Genomic DNA, 25,368 nt, shown 5'->3' on the forward strand with positions numbered 1-25,368 from the left:
GATTCTATATATAATGCCCAAAGTTGTATGCCAAAATTTGGGCATGCACCTAAGTTGCACATGCAATTTAATTAATTAACAAACAAACAAACAAACAAACAAACCCTTAACTAGCAATAATTGGGCACTAACAATTAGGATTTACATGTGCAACTGGCTGTGCACTATTCTATAAGGCTCAGTGCCTAACTCTCATAGCATAAATCTGAAAAGGGGGCATTCCGAAAAGTTATGTGCGGAATTATAGAATACTACTTTATTGTACTTTGGGGTCCTTTTACTATGCTGTGGTAAAAAGTTGCCTGCGGTAGTGTAGGCATATGTATTGGGCGTGCGCCAGGCCAATTTTTACTGTGTCTGCAAAAAAATGGCTTTTTTTTAATGGGATGGGAAAAGGGCCTGTGATAACACTGAAACTAGTGTGTGCCCAAAACTGGCCTGAGCCCTTAACACCACCCACTGATCTAGAGGTAAGGGCTCATGTGCTAAATGCACGGTGACTGGTCAGCATGTGCCAAATGCCGATTACCGCCAGAAACAATGCGCGTGGGAGGAAATAAATAAATAAATAAACCAGGTGGCATGGGTGCAAGCCAAATCTGAAATTACCGCCAGGTGGCGAGGTAGCCTGGCAGTAATCTCATTATGGTGTGTGATGCACACGCATAGCGCCTAACATGCCGTTGTAAAAGAGCCCCTTAAATTGGGCATCTGCATTTACACCAGGCAGGCAGGCAGGCATAAGTCCAGCTTCCAAAAGTTAGATGTGGGATCTGCAGTAAACACTATTCTATATAAGATATGAGCCCTTAATAGAATAGTGCTTAGTACAGAATCATAGAAGATATGAGATGGTGAGTGCTAGATCTGATTAAGATGGGATGGGAGGGTGGTGACAGAGCATGTCTTCTTAACCACAAAGAACAGCAATGGATTTTTGAGTTATGTACGGTGGCACCTGGGGGTCTCAATTTAGAAACTGACTGGATGTCTTGGATATTACTGATGATGTAGTGCTTCTGATTGGCTGTTGAGATCATGTGTCATGAATTAAATAGCGTCCTGAAGCAGTGGACACTATCTTAAAATGAGACTAAATTGCGAAGAAGCAGCTTGCCACATGGTTTGAAGGTGTTGTGTGATTCTCTGATAATTTCAACATGTTTGCAGTGTGTTTTTTGATATCTATTTAATTTATTACTGAATTTTAGGATCATGCTCTGAAGCAGTGATCTCTTTGGAGTAAAAAATAACCCATGACGATGAGGGGTTCCTTTACTAAGCTAAGTGAAGCTTTTATTTATAAATTCATTAAATATATTGATTGGATTCAGTATATGAAGAAAGTATTTAAATAATTAAGTTGATATTAAAGTTGACATTAAAAGTACATTTAATTGAAACCGATGACGGACGATTTTGGTGAGTCATACTTTATGTGAAATGAGTCACCTACTGAGGTTTCTGAAAATTTTGAAAAAACCCCACTATACCTAACTGCTAACTCCCCATCTCCCACCCATACTTTCCCCCCCAAATCTCATATTCCTACATCCTCCCAAGGGGAGTTCAAGAGGGGTGCCATTTAAAACAAACAAGGTCAGCATGCACAACCTATTAAAACTGTATTGTGTTCAAGACAGAGGAATGAACTCGGGTTGCCAAAGTACCCAGATTGCAGTCCAAAGCTTGAAGAATGATCTCTTGGCTTTTCTGACCATGATTGTCCAGGGAGAGGTGTTCCATAGTCAGAAGAGTAAACATTTGATTTCTGCACAAAGTAAAACAGGATGGAGTGCTATGAATCCATTGCAATAAGATACATCTTTTTGCTATCAGAGACGCCTTTCGAAGGAAAAGACTGGACACTCGGGTACCTTCAGGTATGTCATGCATATCATCCTGCCCCCTTAATTATTTAATGGCCAAAACTATTCATGTATGTGTCTCAGCTTTTTATAAAAAGCACTTATGTGTTCACTACTATGAGAAAACTTACGGTCCTGTTTACTAATCCACGCTGTAGGCATGTTATCGTTTTTAGCGCACGCAAAAAATTAGCACATGCTAATGCTAGAGACACCCATAGGAATATGGGTGTCTCTAGCATTATTGTGTGCTAAGTTTAGCGCGCACTAAAAACATTAGCTCGCCTTAGTAAACAGGGCCCTTAGTTTATATTGGCAGTATAGAAATCCTTATAAGTAAATATAATAAGCGATTTGCCCCACGGTGCTATGTAAGCCACTTTGAGCCTGCAAATAGGTGGGAAAATGTGGGGTACAAATGTAATAAATAAATAAATAAAGATCCTTATGTTTATTTAATCTAATTTTTAATACCTAAATATATATATTTGAAGACTGTGTAGCTTTAATGGTTAAAAAAAGTCTTTTTAGCATAAGAGAAATGGGAGTTTCTATGTTTTACAATAGTATGTCATCTCACATATTATGATGTATATCTAAACAAATTTATGGCATGGGGACTAATGGAACATTTAACACCGCAAAAGACAGGGCTAGATTATTCAAGATGAATATCCCCCAAAATGGAACAGTATAATTATAGATAATTAATGGTTCTAATCATTTATTTCATGTGCCATTACAAGGCTTCTAATAGTGCGATGCTAATACAGAGCTAAATTGACTCTATAATGAATTCTCTGACAGTATTTACACAGCTTCCATGCACACCCAAAATTATAAGTTAAGTGGAAATGGTTTGTATTGTATGAAGCAACGTCAAAGTTACCTCAAAATTGACATCTCCAAAGCAGCCACATGTTGTGTATGGTCCAATAATTTTTAATACATCTTCTTTTCTTTCATTTTGAATTGTGAACTTTGGCAGAAGAGGGTCCCAGTTTTGGACGATGAATCCAATAGCTGCACCTGGAGGAGCTTGCACTTCTAACTGTATAGAAAAAGTGGAGCAATAGTATGGGTTAACACATTAGGTATGTTTCCTAAGGTGCGTTAAACGCTAATGCACCCAGTGTGTTTTTTCTAGCAAAAAAGCTGCCGGTACTCAAATGCTAGGCTACCCTTCAGGAGTGGGGTGATCACTGAGGGATCCACCCCATAATAGCTAGGCCCCCTGCAACCAGTCACAGAATTTATGACAAGATAGAATTGGTGTGTAGAGTAGAGCCTGAGGTCTATCATGGGGTCCATGGGTCAATTTTAGCAGACAGTGGAAAAGGTGCCGGTACTTAGTACCCCCAAGTACCCCCTCAAAAAAAGCCCTGAACGCACCTATACATTTCTATGGCCGTGTTAGCACTTAACGTGTGTAAACCATTTACGCGCATTAAAAATATTAATGTGCCTACAGCGTACCTTAGTAAACCTAGGCATAAACTAATTGTCATAAAAGGGAGCATTTTCAGTCTTCATAGGTAGCCTGAAGGCCTGTGGGTACTTTATACCATCGGGCTTGCAAAGAGATTTTCAAAGGGGAATGTCCCACAGAAAAATATGATGGTGCAGCAGTTCCATAGGAATGATTTCCTGGAGCAACTGTGGTATATGCAGGTGCAAATTGTGGAGTAGTGGAAATAACAGAATGAAGTCCCTGCCTCTACTTTAGGAGGCCCATTCTTACTCTTGGCGCAGCTTTGTGTCCCTTAATGAAATGTTTACCCATATATGCTCATCTACAATAAACACCCAGTTACTCATAGAAAACTTTTTGAAAATTGCCCTATGAATGGTTATGACATGGGGTTTAATCCTGTGGTTCTCCAGTCTTCTGGATAAACCCAAACAATGAATATGCATGAAATATATTTGCATACATAGAAATATAAAAACATAGAAAATGACTGCAGATAAAGACCATATGGCCTATCCTGTCTGCCAAACCAAAGAGTAGGGTGGGTAGGCTCATCCAAAAAACACAAGGGAGACGCCCAGATGCCTCACATGTAAAGTTTAGTAAAAATCACACCAATATGACTCGACACAGCGGCCGTGTTTTGGCATGTGAGCGCCTGCCTCAGGAGTCTGAAAAGAAATACACATGAATAAAACACTATATAAGGACAACAGATGTAAAAATATATATTTTAAATGTGATAACATTTCAAATGATAATTCAAAATGAAAATAGAACTTTCTAAGAAAGAACGTGAGAATAAGAAAGAACTTGAGAATAAAAATAGAACAGCCATAGATAAAAGGCAATGTTGAGAGTAACAAAAGTTACATAAGAATATGTGTACAGTGATACCTCGGTTTTCGTGGATAATCCATCCGAAAACAATCGGCGAAATCCAAAACCGATGAAAACCGAGGCACTTCAAAATACATACCAAAAACACATTTTGTAGAGAATATAGTGTTTAATACTAAAAACAATAAGGAGAACATGTGGGTCGCCCTTTGTTTTTGCAAAATTAGCAGCGAGGTCACGTGGGCATGCCGACGAAATCCGAGACAAATTTTTCGTGGAAAAATCAATGAAAATCGAAACCGACGATAACCGAAGTCAACGAAAACTGAGGTATTACTGTGTATGTATACATATATCTATCAATCAATAATGCTAGAAGAGCCCAAAGTATAAAACAAATGTGCATATTAAACTTTATAACTTTATATTTTTGGCTCTTTGTGCAACCAGTTCATGACCCTAAATCAAGTGGAAGAAGCCTGTACTGCCGACTTCAAAATTGTATTTTTCCTATGCTTCATCCAGGCCTGCTACTGGGTGGCTTCTTGAAAATTGATTTCTTAGCATAATGGAAGAAACAGAGATAGGAAAGTCTACCACTCACCTCTTGGAGGTAACAAGGGAACAAGCAGCTGTTACATCTCAGTGGCCGAATGACATTGATCACCTCCTGACCTTTGTTATCTGTGATTCTCATGGTGAAAGATCGGATTGGCCCACAGAAGTTACGGTCTAAAAATATATTTTCTTCCATGGCAAAATAAACTCTTTGTCCTAACTTGTTCTTTATCTCATATTTGTTGCTGGTTTCAGTCCCAAGTATGACTAACAAAAGAAAATCATAAGTAAGTGTTTCTTACTTTGTTTAGCAGACATTTTCACTTGCATACTCCAGTTTACCACAGCAGCCACTAAGTAGATTCTGTAGCAACTGTTGGAAAATTGAGGCTGGTATATTAGATTGTGCACACATTTGCATGAGCATTAAAAAGGTTAAAAGTACTGCTAGTACAAGTAATCTGACTTCTGTGTTAGTACCTTTTGCACATGTTGATTATCATAAGTTTTAGCATAAAAGTCAATGTTATAGTATCATAGAATGATTATCAGCAAAGAAGGTCTGCGAAGAAAAGATGGGATACACCTTTCAAGAAATGACATGAGTATCTTTGCTCACAGACTTGCAAACCTAGGGGTCCTTTTACTAAGCCGTGGAAGCGTTTTTCGCTCGTGGTAGAAATCAACTGACAGTACATGCTGAGATGCTTATAGGAATATAATAGGAGTCTCGGCGTTTACCACCATCTGATTTCTACTACAAGCTAAAAATGCTACCGTGGCTTAGTAAAAGACCCCCCCCCCTAGTGAGGAGGGCTTAAAACTAGCTTTATTGAGGAATGGTAATAAAGGCCAATAGGTAAGCAGAACATTCAAAAATCATAAGGAGATCCGGAGAGCCAGAGATCCTGAGGATGGGGGTGGTAAAAAGAGTTCAATATTAGCAATTGGAAATACTAAAACAGTGAGGAGTTAAAAAGCTTTACAAATGCCTGGTATAAAATAGACAGCTGTGAATTGGGAAGACTCAGGTAACTGGTCAAATAATAGTGGAGAATGGAGAAGAACAGAAATGGTGCCACATTACAAGTGTGGGAACAAGGAAGAAGCAAAAAACTACTGCTCATTTAGCTTAATGCCATATGAAGGCAAAGTAAAGGAAGCATTACTGAAGGATGAAATGGTGCAGTCTTCAGTATCTAGGATCTAGTTGTTAAAGGACCATAACCAACATGGTTTCATCAAAGGAAAAGTCTGCCAAACAAATCTTATTCAGTTCTTTGATAAAGTGACCAGAGTCAGTTGTATGGGTGCTAGTGGGTGCAGAACACCCCCAATATTCAGCAATTTCCTACATTTGTGTCCAGGGAGGCACATTTTGTATTGTATTTTGAAATGTTGACATCTATGTGTCCTATCTGGATTTCAGGAAAGACTATGATGTCGTTCCACATAAAAGACTAGTAAGCAAGTTAGTGTGGAAGGTGAAACAAAAATTGTAAACTGAGTGAGAAATTGGTTCAGCAACTGAATTCAAAGAGTGATAATCAATGGATACACTCTGGCCAAGGAACATAACCGACAGAGTTTAACATACTTCCATACTTCAACCAGTTGTATGACTTTTCACTCAAAATTGTTGAGTATATCAGTTGAAAACCCTTTGTTTTCACTCTGCACAATTAAAACTGGAGTGCAAACATCAAGAACTAATCTTTCAATTGCGATGTGGTCATTGATCTTCTCTAGTCATCGGAGACAGCCAACTACGAAGTGTTAGGTAAGTTTTGCTGCTAGTTTCATCAGAGGACATCTTTTTAGCTGATACAGTTGGTAACGCCAGACCTCTGTAATTGAATAAGGAAGTAGGAAGAAGATGTTTTTGGTTTACTACTGATTTGTGTGTGTGTTTTCATAATATTGCCTGAACAACTTATTCATTGAAATACCTTGACAAGAAAGAATAGATCAGTAGACATGAAAGTAGACATCTGCATATATTACTTCACGTTTAGACTACTGTAACATTGTATATGCTGGGATTACTCAAGCAAACTTAAAGCGATTACAAAGAATTCAAAATACAGCAGCACGTATGATCTGCAGGGCCCGGAGGGATGATAGAGTAACACCTTTATTGCATCGTCTGCACTGGCTCCCGGTCGAAGCAAGAGTAAAGTTTAAGGCTCTTGTTCTGACCCACAAAGCCTTTTACACATTAAATCCTAGCTACTTGTCGAATTTAACAATTCCCTACACCGCTATGCGAACTCTTAGATCCCTAACAGATAACAGGTTAGTTATTCCCCCTCTTGCTAAGGCTAGATGGGAATCTACACGGAGATCGGCTTTTTTCTATTTGTCACCCTCCCTTTGGAATAGCCTTCCAAAGGAGATCAGATTAGAGAAATCTTATCTCCATTACCGAAAACTTTTGAAAACCTTTCTCTTTATAAGCTACGTAGAACAGAACTTAGCATAATGAGATAAGGTCAAAAAGAAAAGGAAAAAGGGGTAGCTTAACTGTTAGATTTTTAATTTGTACTGATTTTATTATGTAGTTTATTCTGGTTGCTGTGCTTTCCTGTCATGAATGGAATTCCTATGTTTGTTTATTTGTATGCACTAATTGTTTTTATACCTATGTAAACCGTTCTGTTTTGCAGCTGCAATAAGACACGGTATATAAATTAACATAAATAAAAAAATAAATAAATAAAAGTGTACAAGTGATATGTATTCACGTGCTGAAAATGCCCCTGGTAAGAAAAAGCTTTATATGCTAACTTTTACAAAATGCTTTTTATTCTCAAAAGGACACTTTAGTGCTGATGGAGTGCATTTGTTTTAGTTTATGCATTTTAGAGACAAACATTGATAGCCAAGTGCATCCTTACCAGGAGATGAGCATTAGCTGCAGTTGTATTTGCCCCAGAAAGAAGTTTAATGTGTCTGTACTCTAATTCTGTCAGTGTAAGAGGCATGCACCAGCCTTTAGCGTCAGACCTTCTGTCTTACGTCACTGAAATGCTGATTTTGTGCGGTGCTATATCAGGTCACTAAAGCAGAACCTTTATAGTTGCTCACCAGACAGAACAGGCTGCTACTCATGGTAGCTAACGGAAGACATAAGAATTGCCATACTGGATCAGAACAACAGTCTATCTAACCCAGTATCCTGTTTCCAATAATAGCCAAGCCAGATCACAAGTATCTGGTAGAATCCAAAAATGTAGAAGATTCCATGCTACATATGAATCTCAGGGAGAAACAGTGGCTTTCCCAAAGTCTGTGTTAGTATAGACCACTACACTACTCCAGGGACCTGCATGCTGCTCTAACAGACCTGTCTATGACATCTGAAGCTGTCATAGAAACTGGTAAGACATTTTTATTCACATTTGTTTTTTGTTTTGGGGGGGGGGGGGGGGGTGAGAAGGGGTCAGTGACCACTGCGGGGTTATTGGGGGGGGGGGTCATCCCTACTTCCCTCCAGTGGTCATCTGGTCATTTAGGGCACTTTTTTGTACCTTCGTTATAAAAACAGCTCAAAACGTCTTAGTTTTAATTTAGTTTTGTTCCATTATGGCTGCAAAATATTTAAATCTTAGGAACGCCCAAATCCTGCCCTTAACACCCCCCCCCCCCCCAACACAACCCCTTGAGATTTGGACACACTGCAGATGAACAGCATAGAAAAATTGGTTTAGAAAATACATGTGAGAAAAACATTGAAATGCTGCTTTATACCACTTTTTAGACGTTTTTCTCCTTCGAAAGTGAGCCCCATAGAGGGGCATAATCAGATGCAAACGCCTATCTCCATGGGCGTTTATCTCCGAGAACGGGTCCGTGAAGGGGCGGGCCGAACCATATTTTCGAAAAAATGGACGTTTTTGAGCTGGGCGTTTGTTTATTTTAGCGATAAAGAAAGAGGCCGGCCCGTTAGGGAGAGGCTGATCACAACTGAGCTGAGGGCTAACGAGGGTTAAGGTAGAAGGGAAAGGGTTTTGAGGCTGGAGAGCAAGGAAAGGGTTAAGGTAAGGAAGGGTGGGAGGGGAAGTAGGGGGATATAAAGTAGGGTTGCTGACGTAGGGATTCGTCAGCAGCTGGAAGGAGAGGTTGGTGAAAGGAGCTGACCCGGCCCACCCTCCCACTAGAGGAGGTTGTCGCAGCTGGAGCGGGGCGTGGCGGTGATTATCCGGGGACTCTGGTGGTACACAGCAAGTGAGCGCAGAACACTGTTATGTTATTGGTGAATAATTGCCCAAATGTTAAGTGCAATACGAAGTACAATGTTATGCCTGAAGGTGGGGCAGGTTTACAGTTAATTCTGTGGGTATATGGCTTGTCTCCTGGCTTGGACGGCCAGGAGGCCAAGAACTTATCCGGGGCGTATCCTTAAACGGGATACACCATAGTCATCGGGTACTATAAGAAAGCACAGGTCGGCGGTGGGTGTGCTGAGACGGCCCCACCGGCAGCGGATTGGGGCGCATCATGAAGTAAAGCTGTGTACCCCAGGGCTTCAATTTGCCAAGTTATAAGAAGTTATGTATTACGGTAACATGTTAAGTTGCGTTATGTGTAATAGAGTTTTAAGTGCCTGACTTCGGCCTTAATAAATTCCAAATTTAGTCGAAAAAATGGCTTCTGAGTATTATTGGGGATTATGGGGGGATGAGAGTGTATGCCGAATGCTCCAGTTGTGGAAACTAAAAATGCCCAGCTCAAAAACGTCCTAATCTGAGCCATTTGGTCATGGAAGGGGCCACGATTCGTAGTACACTCGCCCCTTGATATGCCAGGACACCAACTGGGCACTCTAGGTCAGTGGGTGGACTTCAGAAAAAGCTTCCACATGCATAGCTCCCTTACCACGGGTGCTGAGCTCCCAACCCCCTCCCCCAAAACCCACTACCCACAAATGTACAACACTACCATAGCTCTTAGGGGTGAAGGGGGCACCTACATATGGGTACAGTGGGTTTTGGAGGCCTCCCATTTACCAGCACAAGTGTTACAGGTGGGGGGGGGGGGGGGGGATCGGCCTGGGGCCACCTGGCTGAAGTGCACTGTGGTACCCACTAAAAGTGCTCCAGGTACCTGCATACACGCAGGCCTCTAGGACTTGTTGCTGCTGTATAACATTGGCACACCAGTTGACACCTGAAGACTAATCTCTCCGAAAACGTCCTTTATTGGAATAACCGCATTTACTCACAGTTAACTGCAGATCAGAGGTTGTGCCCCACTGGCAACGAGTCTCCCTGGTACTGAGATTAGCAGTAGGTCACAGCTGGCAGAATGCTGTACAATGCCCTCTTTCAGCCACATTCAAGGGAAGAACTAAGTTCTCTAACGTGGCTAACACAGGAAAGGGAACTAAAACTGGCTTACAAAAATGGCCACTACCGCATGGACTACAACAGGAAACACAACAGGGCACACTCTGACCCAGTAGGCAGGGGGAAAAGCACCATGGGAGAAGAGCCTAACAACTACCAATATCGTGAGACTGTAATACAAGCTAGTGAAATCACGGAGCCCAATACCCTACACCCACCACAATGCAATGCTGATGTGACCCTATACTGCACCCGAGAGCCACATCTGACCCAGGGAAAGGCTGTGACAGGATCGAACACATTCTGCTGTCATGGAGGTGGGTACGGCATTTGAGGCTGGCATACAGGCTGGAAAAAAGTTTTTAAAGTGGGTTTTTTTTTGTTGGGAGGGGGTTAGTGACCACTGGGGGAGTCCGGAGAGGTCATCCCCGATTCCCTCCAGTGGTCATCTGGGCAGTTGGGGCACTTTTTTGGGACTTATTCATGAGAAAAAAAGGTCCAAAAAAAGTGACCCAAAATCGTGGTCAAAATGCCTTTTTTTTTCGATTATCAGCTAAAGACTCCCATCTCTCCTCAGCTGATAACCATGCTCCAGTCCCGCCTCCACCACGCCTCCGACACGCCCCCATCAACTTTATTCGTTTCCGCGACGGAGTGCAGTTGGAAATGCCCAAAATCAGCTTTCGATTATACCGATTTGGGCACCTTTGCGAGAAAAACGCCCATCTCCCGATTTGGGTCGAAATATGGGCGTCTTTAACTTTCGATTATGAGGCGGTTAGTAACCTGTGGAACTTTTTAAGTGCTTTGAGAATATGCCTCCACACTTCTTTAGCCTTTCCTCATGAGATATGTTCCATTCCCTTAATCATTTTGGTCACTCTTCTCTGTACTTTTTCTAATTCTGCCATATCTTTCTTGTGATGTGGTGACCAGAATTGCACACAATACTGAAGGTGTGGTCTCACCATGGACTGATACAGAGGCATTATGATACTTGTTTTATTCTCTATTCTTTTTCTAATACTGCCTAACATATGTTTGCTTTTTTTGGCTGTTGCTGCACACTGAGCAGAAGATTTCTATTCTACATGATGACAACTAGATCTTTTTTCTTTGTGGTGATTCAAAATGTGGATCCTAGAATTATTTTGCTGTAATTTGCACTATTATTCCCAATGTGCATCACTTTGCACTTGTCTACGTTAAATTTCATCTACCTTTTGGATGCCCAGTATTCCAGTCTTATAAATTCCTCCTTCAATCTTAATAACCCAACTCTCTGTTTTCTTTCTTTTAACCAGTTCCCAATCCACAACAGAACATTGCCTCCTATCTCATGGCTTTCTAATTTCTTCAGGAGTCTTTAATGAGAAACTTTATCCAAAGCTTTCTTCAAAATTTAGATATGTCTACATCAACCAACTAATTTTTATCCACATGTTTACTCATGACAAAAAAAACAGCAAATTGGTGATGCCAGACTTCCATTGGCTGAATCCATGTTGGCTCTGTCCCATTAAACCATGTTTGTCAATGTGTTCAATAATTTTGTTCTTTATAATAATTTATATCATTTTTCCCAGCACTTATGTCAGGCTCATCAGGCTATAGTTTCCCAGATCATTTTAAAAGACCTGAAAAAAGAGGTCCAAACTTTTTCAGGGTTGTGTTTCATGACCAAAAGAGAAAACTAGGAAGCACCTGATGCCAGAAGTCTGCTGCTGCATGCACGAGAAAGAAAGCATCTGACATCATAGCTGAATGCATATGGGAAGACAAGATATTGTAGACCCAAGAGCCAGTTAACCCCTGCAGCCTCAAGAATTTCCCCCTCCCCCACTTGAAGGAAAAAGATAGGGACAGCAGCAGCACCGACAATGTGAACCAGAATGGAGGGAGGGAGATTGGGATGTAATTGAGCTTGAAGGGAGGAGGCAAGAAGTGAAGATGGTCAGAAAGACTGGGCGAGAGAAAAGAAACACTGATAATATGAAACTAGTGATATGGAAAGTGGGTGAAGGGGGGAGAAACAAGATCTTGTAGGGAAGACCAGTCAGCACTGTGCAGGCATCATGCCTCTTCACTATCACCTCCTGTCATAATGCCTTTTATTTCAGAAAATCACCCCAACCTGACTCACACCAGTGATAACACAGCAGCTGGTGTTAAAATGTGCTACATACATACCTCCTAGAAGCTCCACCTGTTGGTGAATAATGATCTGGTCCAACTAAGAAAACAAAGAGTCAGTATGAGCAGGCTAATTTTATAACAGGTACAAATGTCAAAAGTCCACAAATGTGTTTATTTTATAAAGGCAACATAGAGGGGCATCTTCGAAAGAAATGTCTAATTCGGAGGTGGGGAAAAGGTCATTTTTGAAAAAAGATGCACGCCCTTCTTTGTGTTCGAAAATACCTTGGACATCCTTGGATTTGGACGTCGTTGATTTTTGACCATTTTCGAAACCAAAGACGTCCAAGTCTAAAACATCCAAATTCAAGCCATTTGGACGTGGGAGGAGCCAGCATTTTTAGTACACTGGTCCGCCTGACATGCCAAGACAGCAATCGGGCACCCTAGAGGGCATTGCAGTGGACTACATAAACTGCTCCCAGGTACATAGCTCCCTTACCTTGTGTGTTGAGCCCCCCAAAATCCACTACCCCCAACTGTACACCACTACCATAGCTCTTATGGGTGAAGGGGGCACCGATATGTGGGTACAGAGGGTTTCTGGTGGGTTTTGGAGGGCTCACTGTTTCCTCCACAAATGTAACAGGTAGGGGGGGGGGTATGGGCCTGGGTCCACCTGTCTGAAGTGCACTGCACCTACTACTATACTACTCCAGGGACCTGCATGCGCTGTCATGGACCTGAGTATGACATCTGAGGCTGGCAAGTAATATTTTTAATCATGTTTTTTGAGGGTGGGAGGGGGTTAGTGATCACTGGGGGAGTAACGGGAGGTCACCCCGATTCCCTCCGGTGGTCATCTGGTCATTTCGGGCACCTTTTTGTGCCTTATTTGTAATACAACCAGTTCTGGGTGAAAATGTCCAAGTTTTAGTCTTGGACGTCTGTTTTTTTCCATTTTGGCTCAAAGACGTCCAAATCTTAAGAAAACCAAAGTCCCACCTCAAGTGCACCTCCAATACGCCCCCTTGAGATTTGGACGTCCTTGCAACGGACTTCTGAGAAAGACGTCCAAAATCGGGTTTCGATATTACCAATTTGGACGGCTCTGTGAGATGGACGTCCAAGTGCCGATTTATGTCACTTTTTGGATGTCCATCTCTTTCAAAAATGCGCCTGATAGTCTCCCAGCAGCACACAAATGCCCTTACACAAATTTACACCTGCTCCAAAAAAAAGGTACACCTGCACTTTTGAAAATTTGCGAGAACACTGCAACTCTCTCTCAGCTCCACGCAGGAATTCCTGTGTATGGTGTGCATGTGTTGGTGACCACTAGGGGAGTAAGGGGAGGTCATCCCCGATTCCCTCCGGTTGTCATCTGGTCATTTTGGGCACATTTGTGTGGCTTGGTCGTAAGAAAAAAGAACCAGGTAAAGTTGTCCAAGTGTTCGTCAGGGACGCCCTTGTTTTTTCCATTATCTGTCGAGGACGCCCATGTGTTAGGCATGCACCAGTCCCGCCTTCGCTATGCCTCCGACACACCCCCATGAACTTTGGTCGTCCCCACGATGGAAAGCAGTTGAGGACGCCCAAATTTGGCTTTCGACAATGCCGATTTGGGCGACCCTGTGAAAAGGACGCCCATCTTGTGATTTGTTTCTAAAGATGGGAGCCTTTCTCTTTCGAAAATAAGCCTGATAGGCTCCTATCCATCCATGGGAATTAGGTTTAGTACATCAGAACCTTAGAGGCCCTTTCACTAAAGGTTAGCACGCACTAAATTTATTTATTTATTTGTTGCATTTGTATCCCACATTTTCCCACCTATTTGCGGGCTCAATGTGGCTTACATAGTACCGTGCTGGCGATCGCCATTTCCGGTATGATAAATACATAGTGATATCATGGTAAAGATCATGTGTGACAGACACATTAGGGAATTGGAAAGGAGGAAGAGTTATGTTATGTCCATTTCGAATATTAGATTCGTTGTGTTGCAGGGTTTGGTCATTTAAGTTGTATCATTCGGATATGCTTTTTTGAACATGTAAGTTTTTACCGATTTCCGGAAGTTTGATAGGTCTTGCATTGTTTTCACGGCGTTTGGTAGTGCATTCCATAATTGCGTGCTTATATAGGAGAAGCTGGATGCATAGGTTGATTTGTATTTGAGTCCTTTGCAACTTGGGTGGTGGAGATTTAGGTATGTGCGTGTTGATCTTGTTGTGTTTCTGGTTGGTAGGTCAATGAGGTATGCCATGTATCCTGGGGCCTCGCCGTAGATAATTTTATGAACCAAAGTGCAGTTTTTGAATGCAATACATTCTTTCATTTGGAGCCAGTGCAGTTTTTCTCGAAGGGGTTTGGTGCTTTCGAATCTTGTTTTTCAAAATATAAGCCTGGCTGTGGTGTTTTGAGCTGTTTGGAGTTTCTTTATGATTAGTTCCTTGCATCCCACGTAGATTCCATTACAGTAGTCTAGGTGGCTTAGTACCATTGATTGTACCAGGTTGCGTAATATTTCCCTCGGGAAGAAAGGTTTTATTCTTTTGAGTTTCCATATTGAGTGGAACATTTTCTTTGTTGTAGATTTCGCTTGGTGTTCTAGCGTGAGGTTTTGGTCGATTATAACTCCGACCGAAGAAGCTCATAGGTATAAGACGCTCATAGGCATAAAATGGACTTCTTCACACTTAGGACGAGATTCAGTAAATTGCACTAAAAAATCGTTGTGGAAAAAATTATGTATCGAGCACTATTCTATAAAGGTTAACCACACTTTATAGAATTGTGCCTAAGCATCTAATCTGTGCCTAACTTAAGACCCCTGCATTTACGTCTGCTGAAACCAGATGTAAATGCTGGTACCTAAATTAAGTGCAGAACAGACGTGGTCTATAAAAATGCCCTGGAAATGGCCTCTCAACATGCCCATTTGAAATTACGCGCTATAGGATTTACATACACATCATTGTAGAATATGATGTGTGAATAACTAGCAATTAAGGCCAATTAATGCACTCATTGGCTCATTAATCAATTAAATTGCATGTGCAAATCGGTTATATGCGCTGATTTGCACACACAACTTTAGTCGCTATATATAGAATCCTGGGGTTAGCATGACTTAACCTTTAGTAAAAGGGCCACCACGTATTTACAGAGGAATCTTGTAAAACTAAAAAATGATAATGCACATTGTAGAGATGAACTGACCTTGTTCAAGTGCTCTAGACCAGGAGAAGATTTGTAAGCTGCAGGAGGGAGTGGAGGTAACTGTGATTCCCATAGTGTTGAAGGTTCAGTAGACTTATTTTGATATGGAGGTTGTAGGGCACCAGGAAGATAGTCCTGTTGGTTTCTATCTGTTTGACCTTGAAGATCTGCAAGGGGGGGAGGGGAACTAGAATTTAAACTACAGAATAGACTGTTAAGCAGAGGCAGTTTTATGTTGCCTTCGTAACCTATTGTGCATAATATCAGCATAACACAGTGAGGTTGTTTAATTGCATTCACTAGTTTAGTTTAGTACATCAGCTCTGCTCTCTAAGTATACAATCTAAATAAAGCTAATGCTGAGATTCAACAAGCATCCTTTCTGCTATAGCCTGCTTGTTTGCTTTTCCTTATTTTTAATGACTTGAACATACTGTAAGTTTACACTCATATATAAATATGACTGTTGTACATCAAATAAGTTGCAGGTAGTGATAGTGTAGGAGTCCTATGTGTCCCTTCCAATTCTTTCTAACATTACAGGAAACATACTTTTAGCCCCATTTTCATAGAATATAGAGACTGGAATAGAGAAATCCAGTTTAGGACATACTCTGTTCTGGTGGTATTCACATGCTCATCATTCTAGAGACATTTCCTTTCTAAAAATCTCCCCCTAAAGTCTCTTCCTCTCTCTCACCACCTCTCACAGGAGCACCCTCTGGATGCTGGGTCAGATAACCATATAGCTGAGTTTCCCTATTACCCCAGCTCAATCCCTCTTTCCACATCTCAGTCTCCTTATTATCCAGTAGGATCCCTCTACCCATTGCTTAACCTCCTTATCACCACGGTCAGATCTCTCTGCTCACTGCAGAGCTTCCTTCCTCTTTCCATCAGTAGCAGGAGAAGTGCTTAATTAGATGTCATCTCTTGTTGGTCCTGTGGCAGCAGAAGATGAATTCTCATTACGCTCTTCTTCTGCTGTTGATGGCAGGGGGATGGAGGTTGTGTGGTAGGTAGAGGGATCAGATCAGGTGATAGGGAGGCAGGAATGGGAAACACTATCCAGGGCAGAAAGCCATCAGATTGGCCACTAGTGTATCACAAGCTTGATCTGATGGCTGTCATGCCATTTTTTTAGGGGTGGCTTTTGTCACCAATAGTGATCCCTAAGCTTCCCCACACCACTCTAGTTCAGCGCTTCCGCTACTCTTACCTCTCTCCTATCTATCCATTATCACCCTTTCCCCTATAGTCCAGCAGCAACCTTTCCCCAACCCTCTCCTGCATTGCCCCTACTCTTTTCCCTCCTTCCCTCCCTCCCACTCATCCAGCATCACCCCCCTGAGTCTACTACTACTACTATTTAGCATTTCTATAGCGTTACAAGGCATACGCAGCGCTGCACAAACATAGAAGAAAGACAGTCCCTGCTCAAAGAGCTTACAATCTAATAGACAAAAAATAAATAAAGTAAGCAAATCAAATCAATTAATGTGAACGGGAAGGAAGAGAGGAGGGTAGGTGGAGGCGAGTGGTTACGAGTCAAAAGCAATGTTAAAGAGGTGGGCTTTCAGTCTAGATTTAAAGGTGGCCAAGGATGGGGCAAGACGTAGGGGCTCAGGAAGTTTATTCCAGGCGTAGGGTGCAGCGAGACAGAAGGCGCGAAGTCTGGAGTTGGCAGTAGTGGAGAAGGGAACAGATAAGAAGGATTTATCCATGGAGCGGAGTGGACGGGAAGGGGTGTAGGGAAGGATGAGTGTGGAGAGATACTGGGGAGCAGCAGAGTGAATACATTTATAGGTTAGTAGAAGAAGTTTGAACAGGATGCGAAAACGGATAGGGAGCCAGTGAAGGGTCTTGAGGAGAGGGGTAGTATGAGTAAAGCGACCCTGGTGGAAGATGAGACGGGCAGCAGAGTTTTGAACTGACTGGAGAGGGGAGAGGTGACTAAGTGGGAGGCCAGCAAGAAGCAGATTGCAGTAGTCTAAACGAGAGGTGACAAGGGTGTGGATGAGGGCTTTGGTATTGACACTTTTCTCTTCCCTCTCACCCACCCATTTAGTATCACCTCCTCTCTCTCTCTCTCTCTCTCTCCACACCCAGATACAATAACACCCCTTCCCCTTTATCAGTCCAGCATTTCCCCTGAAACCTCCCTCCCTCCCTCCCTTCTGCTACCACCATGACCTGCTGCTTCCATACCGTATGAGGGCCCAGATCAATCCTTTCTCGTCTACTTCTGCTGTGCTTCCAGACCCACATCAGCAATCAGCATGTCACCAATGAGAAGTACCATAGAGTATTTTAGCCCATGTGTTCATGAAGGCCCTGCTTGTCCCACCCCCTCATTTTACCAATGGGCAACTGGGCTTCTGGGCCACCTTTATACAGTGGCCCAGGACAGATGCTCCTGAAGCTAAACATGACTAAAACTGAACTTCTCATTTTCCCCCCTAGGCCCACCTCCCCTCTTCCCCCATTCTCTGTCTCTGTTAATGGCTCTCACATCCTCCCTGTCTCCTCGGCTCGTAATCTTGCTGTCATCTTTGATTCCTCTATCTCCTTCTCTGCACATACAGTGGTGGAAATAAGTATTTGATCCCTTGCTGATTTTGTAAGTTTGCCCACTGACAAAGACATGAGCAGCCCATAATTGAAGGGTAGGTTATTGGTAACAGTGAGAGATAGCACATCACAAATTAAATCCGGAAAATCACATTGTGGAAAGTATATGAATTTATTAGCATTCTACAGAGGGAAATAAGTATTTGATCCCCCACCAACCAGTAAGAGATCTGGCCCCTACAGACCAGGTAGATGCTCCAAATCAACTCGTTACCTGCATGACAGACAGCTGTCGGCAATGGTCACCTGTATGAAAGACACCTGTCCACAGACTCAGTGAATCAGTCAGACTCTAACCTCTACAAAATGGCCAAGAGCAAGGAGCTGTCTAAGGATGTCAGGGACAAGATCATACACCTACACAAGGCTGGAATGGGCTACAAAACCATCAGTAAGACGCTGGGCGAGAAGGAGACAACTGTTGGTGCCATAGTAAGAAAATGGAAGAAGTACAAAATGACTGTCAATCGACAAAGATCTGGGGCTCCACGCAAAATCTCACCTCGTGGGGTATCCTTGATCATGAGGAAGGTTAGAAATCAGCCTACAACTACAAGGGGGGAACTTGTCAATGATCTCAAGGCAGCTGGGACCACTGTCGAAAACCATTGGTAACACATTACGACATAACGGATTGCAATCCTGCAGTGCCCGCAAGGTCCCCCTGCTCCGGAAGGCACATGTGACGGCCCGTCTGAAGTTTGCCAGTGAACACCTGGATGATGCCGAGAGTGATTGGGAGAAGGTGCTGTGGTCAGATGAGACAAAAATTGAGCTCTTTGGCATGAACTCAACTCGCCGTGTTTGGAGGAAGAGAAATGCTGCCTATGACCCAAAGAACACCGTCCCCACTGTCAAGCATGGAGGTGGAAATGTTATGTTTTGGGGGTGTTTCTCTGCTAAGGGCACAGGACTACTTCACCGCATCAATGGGAGAATGGATGGGGCCATGTACCGTACAATTCTGAGTGACAACCTCCTTCCCTCCGCCAGGGCCTTAAAAATGGGTCGTGGCTGGGTCTTCCAGCACGACAATGACCCAAAACATACAGCCAAGGCAACAAAGGAGTGGCTCAGGAAGAAGCACATTAGGGTCATGGAGTGGCCTAGCCAGTCACCAGACCTTAATCCCATTGAAAACTTATGGAGGGAGCTGAAGCTGCGAGTTGCCAAGCGACAGCCCAGAACTCTTAATGATTTAGAGATGATCTGCAAAGAGGAGTGGACCAAAATTCCTCCTGACATGTGTGCAAACCTCATCATCAACTACAGAAGACGTCTGACCGCTGTGCTTGCCAACAAGGGTTTTGCCACCAAGTATTAGGTCTTGTTTGCCAGAGGGATTAAATACTTATTTCCCTCTGCAGAATGCAAATAAATTCATATACTTTCCACAATGTGATTTTCCGGATTTAATTTGTGATGTGCTATCTCTCACTGTTACCAATAACCTACCCTTCAATTATGGGCTGCTCATGTCTTTGTCAGTGGGCAAACTTACAAAATCAGCAAGGGATCAAATACTTATTTCCACCACTGTATTCAACAGATCGCCAAAAACTGTCATTTCTTTATCTACAACATTAACAAAATGTGCCCCTTCCTTTCTGAATACGCTGCCAAAACCCTTATCCACACCCTTGTCACCTCTCGCTTGGATTATTGCAATTTACTTCTTACTGGTCTTCCGCTCAGTCCTCTCTCTCCTCTCCAATCTGTCCAAAATTCTGCAGCACGGCTTATTTTCCGCCAAAATCGTTATACCCACACTAGCCCACTCCTCAAGTCGCTTCATTGGCTCCCTGTCCGCTTCCATATATAGTTCAAACTTCTCTTACTGACCTTTAAATGCATCCATTCTGCAGCCCCCACTACCTCTCCACTCTCATCTCTCCCTACATTCCTCCCCGTGATCTCCGCTCGCTAGACAAGTCTCTCTTGCCGCCCCCTTCTCCTCCACTGCTAACTCCAGGCTTCGTTCCTTTTTTCTCGTGGCACCTTATGCCTGGAATAAACTTCCTGAGCCTGTACGTCTTGCTCCATCTCTACCTGTTTTCAAATCTATGCTGAAAACCCACCTTTTCACTGCTGCTTTTGGCTCCTAGCCACTACTCATTTGCCTCCCCTTGTTCCTTCTCACCCAGTACTTGCCCTTATTGTCTTGTCTGTCTGTATTACTTTAGATTGTAAGCTCTATTGAGCAAGGACTGTCTCTCTGTGTCAGGTGTTCAGCGCTGCGTGCGTCTGGTAGCACTATACAAATGCTAATAATAATAATAACTGGTAAAAGTGATCCTGAAAATGCCTACAGGAGTGCACATATATTTGTAGGTACTGCTTAGTATTGTTTCTATTTTTATTTCATTTTTGTATTTTATATATTGGTTTATGAGGTATCCTTCGGTATTATTTTAATTCTTGCCATAATATTGTATATTGTTATATGATATTTTTGTATATTCATTTTATATTGAATCTATTTTTGTATTTTGTTATTATCCTTTGTTATGTTGAACCTTGTGCGATTTAAGGGCTATACTAAATCAAACCTATCTCTGCTTTGAGTGTGTAGATTGCACTATTTTACAGTTTGGAAATCAAAAATGCTCTTTTGGGTTTACCTGTTTCATATACATTCATATTATACGAATAACAACAGCAGCTTGACCCTGAGTCAGGCAATATCATTGTGGAAACACGATCCATGTCAACTCCATATGTATTTTGTTATATAATAAAACTTTCTACAATCAACCTCTAGATATTTATTGATTGGCCTGTGTATCTTACCTACTATTTTCTTTGTATTTTGGATGCATCATAGAGAATTCTTAGTTTTTGTGGTGCTCTTTTTTTAATGCTACACAAGTTAGGGGCTCTGTTATAAAACTACTATCCAGAAATCTAAAGACTTTAGTTTATTCAGAATTTGACATATTACTTTAGCCAAAAGGATCGTAGTGGTGTACAATAAACAATATAAAAATGAAAAGAAAGAAAATGATCTCCAAAAAGAAAGGAAAGAAAATCAATCACATTACATACATGAAGGGACATTTTCGATATGACATCTAAGTCCAACTTTGGACGTTTTGCTAAAAACATACAAGTGGGGAATATAATCATTTTCGAAACAGCAAAACGTGTTTTTTTTGTTGTTGTTGTTTTAAAAATGGCTATTTGCTAGAGGTTTTTGTGCTCTTTGCGTTTATCTTTTTGGACCATTAAAAAAAAATGTCCAAGTGAAAAATGCACAAAATCAAGCTATTGATTTAGGAAGAACCATCATTCTTAGTAGACTGGCCGCACAGACATCCCAGCAGAGCAGTGGGACACCCTAAGTGGCATAGCAGTATTTATTTATTTATTTATTGCATTTGTATCCCACATTTTCCCACCTATTTGCGGGTTCAGTGTGGCTTACAATACATTGTATTGATGGAAGTACATTTTGTTACAACTCGATTGTGGTTACATTGTGAGGAGTAAAGTGAAAACAAAGTCTTTGTATCGCAAGGGGAATAGGACAATGGAACAGAACAATGGAATAGTGGAAGAACAATGGATACTGATAGGATTACAGAGCAATAGCTAGAGAACATTTGGTTATTGCATTGTCTTCAAATAAATGCTCCCAGATACACATCTCACTGTTGCTCTTTTATCTTGTCTGTTGAGCACCAGAAAACCCACTGAAAACCCAATCCCTCAACTGTACACCATCACAATAGCCCTTATAGGTGAGGGGGCACCTATATGTGGATGCAGTGGGTTTCTGGTGAGTTTTGGAGGGCTCACGGTTTTCACTACAAGTGTAGCAGATAGGGGGAGGTATGGGCCTGGGTCCACCTGTCTGTAGTGCACGGCACCCACCACTAGACTACTCCAGGTATCTGCATGCTGCTCTAATGAATTGAGGCTGGCAAGTAATGTTTTTAATCACATTTTTTTGGGGGGGAGGGGGGTTGGGAAGGGGTTAGTGACTACTGGGGGAGTAAGGTGAGGTCATTTAGGGCACTTTTTCTGGCGTATTCATTAATAAAATAGGCCTAGACTAAAGCATCACAACTTATATCCCTGGATGTTTTTGGTTTGTTCCATTATGGTAGAAAATATGCCCATGACATGCCTCCTTGTGATTTGAATGCACCTCTGACAGACTTCATAGAAAAATATCTAAAAATTGGTTTAAAAAATACCAATTTGGACATTTTTGTGAGCAAAACATCCAAATACAGATTTATGCCACTTTGTGGACATTTTTCTCTTTTGAAAATGAGCCCCATAGCCACATAGGACAAAAAACAATACAACATAGACAAAAATAAATATAGAAGAGATCAAATAAATCCAAAGTTTGGCCTTCAAAAGCAATATGAAAAAAAAAATGAGTAAATAGGCTTTAAAATGTCTAATACTACCTTCAGCTTGGATACTAGTGCAAATAACTTTCTAATATATCTTTTATTCAATAATACATTTATTGTTAGACACATTTTTGTAGAATTAGAAAAAGTAATTTATTCCTTTTGGTCTCTGGTCAATGCTGCAGTTTTCTTTCAAGCTTTAAATCTACAAGCACAGAACCTTTTGAATTTCCTTCCTCGCTTTAAATATGCATAAGCCAGCTGTAAATATTTTATTTACCGTGTAACATTTCACCTCACCTTACACAGCATCTCATCCTCCCTGTTAATTTATTTTGTGAGATGAGCTGTGATGAAGCACAATTGACCAATTGTTGAATAACAAGGAAGAAAGATCCCTGATCTTTTCAGCATTTTTTTTTAAAGATTACACTTTAATTGAATGAAGTGCTCATAAAATGTTAATAGTATTTCCTCCTATCTGCAATTTGTTTTCAATTTCATTTGGACACAATTGGGGGTTGATGAATAGACAGGTCCTTACTTACTTACTTAGAATACCACAACACATTGATCTGGTGATGTTTGTGGTTTGTGTGGGGATGGGGGGCAGGTATGAGGAAACCAGAGAATAGGAGGAGGTGGTGCCTGAAATTAGGTTTCTGAATAAAGGGACATCATGGAACTCACATTTCCATGCACATGAAAATGTAAGCAAATATACCAACTTTATGAAGTCATCAAAATCAAAGGGTTTCAATGCCAGGACTCCTCAATTCCCTTCACCTCCCAAGCACAGTGTTGTGGGGCAGTGTTGGCCCTCCCCCCACTCCACAGGTTTTATAATTGCAAATAAGTGAATATGTGTAGTCACTTTCACAGGAGTTTATGCATTGTTAAATATGCAGCCTAATGGTTTCCCCATCACCGATTTTTAAAACATACAAAGCAGCTGGTAACTTCTGAGTCTCTAGAGCTGCACCACTTACAGAATCTTAAGGTTTTCCCTGCTTTTATTTACATTTAAATCCTTAACATCAACTCCATTTTGGCAACACCGGACAAATGATTTTTCTCAGGTTAATGCCCAACATAAAAATACAATAAATTAATGGTAATTGACAAGCATGTGAAGGAACTGGGCATCTTGTGATTTCAAAGGAATGATTCAGCTTTTTCTATCCAGCCCTAATGTTTTAAGTAGTAGACATGATCTCTGCATAAATTATAAGGAAATCATGCACAGTTAGGTTTAACTTAGCAAGGGGTTCTCAACCCAGTCGTCATGATACACCCAGCCAATCAGGTTTTCGGGATATCCAGAATGAATATACATGAGATAGACCTGCATACCAAGGAGGCTGTAAATGCAAATCTATCTCATGCATATTCATTGTGGATATCCTGAAAACCCAATTTTCTGGGTGTGCCCTGAGGACTGGTTTGAGAACCTCTGCTTTAGCATTTAAACTAAGAAATTGAAAGTTAAAAACAAACAAAAAAAAAACCACACCCTTGATTTCACTATTGCAGCATTTGTTAGCTTAATCATTTTTATTTTGTGGTTGCCATTTATATTTGTATAGTTTCATTGCAACTTTATGAAGCCACTATTTGAAAGAGAAGATCAGCACTAGCGAGCCAGAGAACAACTCACCTTGAGAAGCCATTCGGCAGCTTTAGTCAGGTCTTCAAAGGAATGCGGGTTAAAAGGAAAGGCGTTTTCTTATTGGAGCACGAAAGAAACACACAGCATGCAAAAAGAAAAAAAAATATATCTTCAGATGCAGTTCACTTGGTCTTCTTAGCTTACAAAAACAAGAGGTAGGAATTGCTTTTCCTTTCTCAAGTTCCCAAATAGTAGAGACTGTAACTGTGGACAACACAGGAAGAAGGAGTTAAAGCAAAGCATTTCTCTTGCAAAGTCACTCTGACACATGAAAAACAGGGCACTTAAATATTAACAAGAAATCATATAATATGCTCACTTTCAGTTGTAATATTCAGATATACATGAATTGAGACACAATGAAAATGTTGACTTGAATGTTTCCTTTGACCCATCAGACCTTCAGGTAAACAAGGGTCTGATAGTACTGCAGATTTTCCCAATGCTGAATACAATAAAAGATTCTCTGAATTAAAAAAGAAATGGAAAATGTATACTTTTAATGCCTTCTTCTTGCAAGCTGGTTCCTACAAGGGTGAGATGCAGGGAAGTATTGTTTGCTTCTGTGGGTGGTAACCATTCAGACTGAGTGCACTGAAGAGGAGTTTAAAACAGGCTTTAATTCCAGATTATGCCCACAAATCACAATGCAATTCTAATAATTACCTGCCTTATAGAGTGACAGGGACAGAGGGAAAGAAAGAGAAGGGAAAGTAACCTTGACTTTCCAGCTCGTATTTCTTGCTCAAGTGTCTATGTCACCATGGAGATCCCACTCATGTGATCTCCAAGCAAGAGTCACAACTGCTGAGTGAGCAGAATCATTGAACAATGTCAAGAAATGAGACGGAAACACTATGCTGTTAATATTCATAGCTGATAAGGTGCAAAAATGCTAAAAGGTCTGAGTGTGACGCTATGTTTTTTTGCCACAGTATGGAAACCTGTGTTTTTATGAGAGCATTAAAGAAATGAAATACTAATTTGGTACCTAGAGCACTTTATTGTTGCTCTAAGTATATTTGGGGTGAAGGAGAAAGAGGTATTTACAGGGGTTATTGATTTGAGGGTCCAGATGGTCTAGCTTCTTCTTCAAAACATCTGTCCAGCAAATGGATCTGCACTTGTTTGTTTTTTTTTAAAGAGCTGGTTTTAAAAGTCTGATAGTTTCCTTCAATTTCATGAACTATCTAACTTCAAGATTCTTTAAACCAGTGGTTCCTGAACCTATTCCTTGGGACACATGATTTATTGCAAA

The 25,368-nt window shown here is 41.4% G+C and overlaps 1 protein-coding gene across 1 annotated transcript in view; it reads right to left on the reverse strand.

Moving 5' to 3' along the window:
• Nucleotides 1–24,502, reverse strand: part of LOC115478913 (phospholipid scramblase family member 5-like) — a 51,386-nt gene extending 26,884 nt beyond the window's left edge. The window contains exons 1-6 of the mRNA XM_030216563.1: nt 24,430–24,502; nt 24,099–24,314; nt 15,444–15,610; nt 12,276–12,318; nt 4,784–5,004; nt 2,758–2,919 (exon numbers count right to left, since the gene is read on the reverse strand). Coding sequence (XP_030072423.1) covers nt 2,758–2,919; nt 4,784–5,004; nt 12,276–12,318; nt 15,444–15,610; nt 24,099–24,111 — 606 coding nt within the window. The 5' untranslated portion in view covers nt 24,112–24,314; nt 24,430–24,502. The remainder of the gene's footprint in view (nt 1–2,757; nt 2,920–4,783; nt 5,005–12,275; nt 12,319–15,443; nt 15,611–24,098; nt 24,315–24,429) is intronic.
• Nucleotides 24,503–25,368: the final 866 nt, after the last annotated feature.

The sequence above is a fragment of the Microcaecilia unicolor genome, chromosome 10, assembly GCF_901765095.1.
Source record: "Microcaecilia unicolor chromosome 10, aMicUni1.1, whole genome shotgun sequence".
Lineage (NCBI taxonomy): Eukaryota > Metazoa > Chordata > Amphibia > Gymnophiona > Siphonopidae > Microcaecilia > Microcaecilia unicolor.